Source organism: Papaver somniferum, chromosome 8 (assembly GCF_003573695.1).
Source record: "Papaver somniferum cultivar HN1 chromosome 8, ASM357369v1, whole genome shotgun sequence".
Lineage (NCBI taxonomy): Eukaryota > Viridiplantae > Streptophyta > Magnoliopsida > Ranunculales > Papaveraceae > Papaver > Papaver somniferum.
The window spans coordinates 140,672,056-140,678,009 of NC_039365.1; the positions used below are offsets into that span (position 1 = coordinate 140,672,056).

Below are 5,954 nucleotides of genomic sequence, written 5' to 3' on the forward strand. Positions count from 1 at the left end.
TGTTTCTTTGTAATAAGCAAGGAGGGTGTATGCCATTGATGTACAACGCGAGAATTGTGAAATACCTCCAACTCATTCACAATTCTCGTAAAGTCCGGACAGCTAGCTAGATTTCGACCTCAGTTCTTAGCCTGAGAAACTATCTCTTGGTGATTAGTAGTCATGACTTCAGATCTTTCTTTACACATGTGTAGATACACTTTACACTCTTATCACATGTCCTTATTTGTTATCAGTGCTAGGATTGTGCCTTGATAGCTAGATTGACATCTCCATTTTGCTGTGAGCTTAACTGTTTTGCACATGTCACGTTTGATGGAATCTGAGCTCATATTTTGTCCTTAGGTTTTGTAGGCACACCTCTGGTAAACCTTCACGAGACTTCAACTCGTCCACTAGGGACACTTAGTGGTTTAAAAGGCTTAGTGCATACGCTAAATGCATTCGAGAGACCAGCGACAGTGGTATAGTTAGGATTTCCTTAGTTTTGTTTTACTTGAGGACAAGTAAAATTCAGGTTTGGGGGTATTTGATGAGTGCCAAATATTGTATATATTTATCCCTTTTTGTTGGCATTTAACTCATCTTTTGCGCATTAATTCTACATTTTATCCCATATTCTGTATTTTCATTGTTTTCAAGAATAAATATTTTTCTTACTTAATTTTGCATTCTTAGGTAACAAATAAAATCTGGATGAAGTGCGGAGCAAAAAGAGCAGAAAAGTAGTGAAAAGCCGGGAGGAATTACGCAAGGAAGCCGCGAAGAATGTTGCGCGCAAGACCAAAAAGCTAGGAATGGGCTCAAGAAGGAAGAATTGTTCTTAAAGAAGATATGGGCTTGGCATACCCAAGGCCCAAAACCCTTACCCAAATCCATTTCCTTTATCCATACCCATTTCCATGAGAGCCGTCAGATTGGATCCATTTTGTCATCCAGCGGTCACCTCATCACTGTGCATCAAATCCCGATGATTCCGCCCAACACTACAGCACCTAACCTAATCTAGCACCGTTGACTTCGTTGTGTTACACATCCAACGGTCGCTACAAACTGCTTCTCTCTTAGCCGTCCGATCTACCTACCATCTCCATATCCAGCAGCTCAGCTCGCCAAACATCGAACCAGATGATCCCGCTTCACACCCTAGCTCCAAAACCTATACTACCACCCAAAACACTCCCTCCTTCCCAAAACATCGAACTCATCTTCTCCACCCGACCATTTCCAGAACCACCATCGCCTGCAACTCCACTGCCACCACCAGACCTCGAGCTCCACCACCACCACAACCAGCCGACCAAGAGACCTATCGAACCCCTAGTCTATCTCTCTCCCTCGTAGCGTCTTCTCACATAGGTGCTAAGATTAAGAGAGGCAGGCTTAGGGTTTCGCTCCAAGATAGGGTTGCAGTGCAAAGAAGACGAAGAATAGGGGATTTCGAGCAGCGTAAAGCCAGTACAAAGCATGGGTCGAGCCAATTTTGGGAGAATGTAAGCAAATTTAGGTAATTTAAAATTGCCCTAATTTTCTGATTTGGGGAAAATGTGTTGAAACCCTAATTTGTTAATTTGGGTATAAAAGGGAGGTGCTGTAGAATGAAAAACTTGTTCTTGGACTAGCCAAGTTTCCACCCAATTTGGGTTAGGTTAATTCCAATGTCAAATTGCACTGTTAATGTCTAAATGTGTGATATTCCTGTAATGCTTGTGTTCTTGTTATAATTGTATTTGCATCCTGTTAGTGTGTTAGATGTTTGTGTTCACATGTTAATTTCAGTTCAATGTTTGTTTGTGTGTGTTCATGTTAGACTTTCTATTCATTGTTACTCACTGTTATGATGTTTGTCATGTTCTAAACCACCATGCTAGGGACTTGATGAATCTCTAATGTCTTATCGTGTAGTACACTGAATATATTGCTCTAGAAGGCTAAACAAGTTTAGGAAAAACTTGAACTTAGCTCATCATCACCTCACTTTCACAATGTATGCCAAGTATGCTTTGTAGTTAGGTTCATGAGCTGCTGATAAGCTGCAACTCAAGCTGAATTCATAATCCCTTGACTAGTTGTGCTGTAGAAAGACAATTAGTGCTTTGGAAATAATACCATAGTTGTGTTTAACTTTCTATAGGAGAATACACAGTAAAAATTAGAGTGAATTCAACCCCTAGTTCCCATCCATAATCTACTTCATTCTCAACCACAATTCATTCTTCAACTGTTTAGTTTAGCTTTGTTCTTGCTTTGTTTTGCTTTTACCTTGATTGTTCCCCCCTGCCCTGCAACTCTGTTGCACCCCTGCTTTGCTTTTTGTTCACTGCTTGAGCAGCTGCAGCTGCTGCTGCAGCTCTGTTGTTACTGCACTGCTGTGCATTTTCTGTGCTGCTGCCACTTCTTCTGGTGTGCTGCTGCTGGTGCCTGTTACTCTACCAGGTTGCTGCTGCTGGTGCCTGCTGCACTGCTTCTTGCCTCTCTGCAGCTGCCGCTGCCAATCCACTTCTCTGGGCTGTTGCATTGCTGCTGATTGCTTTGCTCTCCACAGCTCACTTCCAAAAGCCCAGAGCACAATCTGAGCCCAACTGTAAGACCAAAATCAAAGCCCAGTTCAGTAAGGCCCCAAGTCAAATTCATAGTCAAGGCCAAAGCCTAGTTCTCTGTTAAGCCCAACTCTCAAATACCAAGCCCAATTACTGTAAAAGGCCATTTCACTGTTCAGGTGAGATTGAGCCCAAAGCTTAAACAAAGAACCAAAGCCCATTTGCACTTTAAATATAACTGAGCCCAGGCTCAGTTCATTTTATGTTTAACAAACCCACTAAGCCAAATCCATTCAAAGGGCATTCAAACCCAATAGTACATTAAGCCCAACACTTCCAAAGGGCTTCTAAGCCCAAAGCAAATCTAGGAACCCAATTAGCTAAAACACTTCCGAAACACACCCGATCTCTGTGGATCGACCCGTACTTGCACGAGCTACAACTGACGACCGTGCACTTGCGGTATTACTGTAGGCCCGCGTTTTTATCGCATCATTTTTATACACGTTTCCGGGCCTGCCAAGGTCTAATGCTCAACTACACTTACTATCCTAATCCGAGACTTAGTTATATATAGATTAGAAATCAAGACTTATAATTTTGGCAACTAAACTTGACAAACAAGTTTGAGATAGCAACGCTTGCGAGTTCGACCGAGCAGTACTCTAACAGAAATGAAGGATGATGTGTTCATTGATACTAACGACTTCAGATTATTCAGAGTAACAAGAGCAAGTCTTAACATTTCCATATTCTTAGTCTAACCTAGCGAAATTTACCATAGTAATCAAATCAAGCAACTTCGAGTTTTGGAACTAAAATATGACAACTAAAATTGACATTCTGACGCATGGTGGGTTCAACTGAGAAATGCTCAAATAATATCCTCCTTTAGAAAGGTTATTGAAAAAACTCTTTACATATAGATAATACAAGAACTCTTTGCAAAAATATTATATTACATAACAATCTCTTAACTCTATCTTCGTACGTTTGATTCCAAGTTCCACCGGCGTAAAGTCCTACAAATATTCAAAGATAAATGTTGATGTTGAAGCATTTAATTACAATAACTTTACTCCCCCAAAATGAGAGCTAGGTATATATTCAATTTGAGCATATTTGTTATTTAATTCTGTAGTATGTATACAAGCCAATATGGTATCCCCCTCCTCCCCGATCAATGTTTTACCCTTTTATGTTTAGATAAATATTTTTCATCATGTATATATCCTTTCACGAATAATTGTAAATCAGCTAATACTTTATATATTTCTCCCTTTATTTGTCACAAAAATGACAAAGGTACAAAAAAGACAACAATTATTTCACAAAGACCTCTTAAGTTCATAAGTACTCGATACAACCTGTGAGAGTCTAAGAGAATGGGATGTCTAACATGCCACTTTTGATAAGCAATGCTAAACCTGAAACTACCAAAGATATAGGATCTTACCAAGGAATGATTACCCGAAGTAATTTTTTCTAATTTCTCTAATATCAATATTAAATTAGTTACTTATCAGGATCCAATAACACAACGGTAATTATACCTAATTAGATAAGCAAAAACTAAGATAAGAATTAACTTAGATCTTATCAAGAAAACGATTAACCAACGCAATTGTTCTCTAACTTCAATAATAGAAACTAGAATCGATCTGGTTACTTATAAGGGAATTTTTCCTCAATTTCCACAACTACACCCCAGAAAGATATATCATTAAACGCAAGTTCAAAGTAGAACTCTTCCCTTGTGTATGTTATTTCCTGCCACATAATCAATATCATCAAAACAACCTTTACCAAAGAAAGGTTACATAATCTTAGCCATCGCCCTTCACAAGAGTAAGACTAAAACCGAAACTACTCGTACAACATAAATCAATATATTTATTTATTTATTATTACAGACTGCTAAAACCAGCGGACAAACAAAAGAAAAACAAAAACACTTAACCAGAAGATATCATCGATTTCTTCCATAGAAAGACAAGAAGAAGTACAAGGAGGTTGAAAAGATATCCACCGTCGGTGAACATTATGCCTGATAGCATAGGCAGCAAGTACACGTGAAACTTCATTTTCCTATCGCAGAACGAACGAAAATACCACCTGATCAGATTTACTAACCATCAATTTGATCTGATCAATATACCGAAGTAGCCTCCAAAGGACATTGAGAGTTACTCCATTTAATGCAAGAACTACTCTTTGAGAGTCCCCTTCAATGACAATTCTATTGAACTTCATATCCGCGGCAAGCCTGATAGCTAGCAAGAACCCTGAAGCTTCTGCGAGTAGAGGACTCTGGTAATCAGCTACATCCGCCTGTGCACATAAGAACTTCCCAGCCTGATTTCTTCCCACCACTGCATAAGAAGATCTATTTGTCCGCCATGCTGCATCTACATTCAGTTTTATCATATTTTCAAGAGGGGGTATCCATCGCTGATTCTTAACAGTGGCAGTAAAGGTCTGAATAGGGACTGTGGCTTGAACATCAGACCCCTCCTCATAATAATAGAACATACTAAACCAGTATATCTTATGTGCTATAGTAGACTGGATATTAATAGGTTTATGCTCAAAGACTGAATCATTTCTGCCTCTCCAAACAGCCCACAACATACATACTCCTAAGTTGAATGTATAGTTGTTATCTCGCACCAAAATCCATGAGGCCAGCAACTCTTTCACAGAACCCATATTGATGTTATGTAACCTCAGGTTTAGAGGACAAGCAAATAAAACAACTTGAGCAACATGGCAATAGAGAAACAAATGTGAGACAGACTCCGGACCATTATCACATAATCGACAATCAGTGGGCACACCTTCAATGAACCTCCCAATTTTGTTTAAAATCCAAATCCCCCATGCATCACTCTCCATGCGAAGTTTAAGATTTTTTGGAGCTATCTTCTTCACATCCCAGAATTTTTCCAAAGGAAAGTATCATCATTCAGTAAAGAAGACTCACATGCACTGGTGATTAGCAGTTTTTAATATGATTGAGCCAAAAAATCACCATGTGTAGTAGGTGTCCAAATAAGTCTATCCCCATTGAAAATGCAGATTTTGAGAACTTGCTCAGCTTCAAACGGTTCAAAAACTTGTCGCACTAACTCAACACTCCTGGCAGTACCTTCTGGATTCAACAAATCCCTTACAAATTGAATGTTCAGCACATTATGTGTAGTAGATAGAGTAGGGGTATTCCCAGTTAAACTCGGAATCCAGGGATCAGTCCATACTCTGACCTTATTATCATTCCCAATTAACTAGTTGTAGCCTTCCTTTAACTGAGATCTAATACTCAGCATAGCAGCCCAAGTGGATGTGCATCTTCGTGGCTTCTTTGCTGCTCATAAAGAAATATCTCGTAAATATTTAGCATGTAATATTCTGCTC

The 5,954-nt window shown here is 39.3% G+C and overlaps 1 protein-coding gene across 1 annotated transcript; it reads right to left on the bottom strand.

The window, feature by feature from the left end:
• Positions 1–4,628: 4,628 nt before the first annotated feature.
• On the bottom strand, positions 4,629–5,435 carry LOC113306112. The gene has a single exon (XM_026555089.1). The coding sequence runs from the start codon at positions 5,433–5,435 to the stop codon at positions 4,629–4,631; it is 807 nt and encodes a 268-aa protein (XP_026410874.1).
• Between the last annotated feature and the right edge of the window lie 519 nt (positions 5,436–5,954).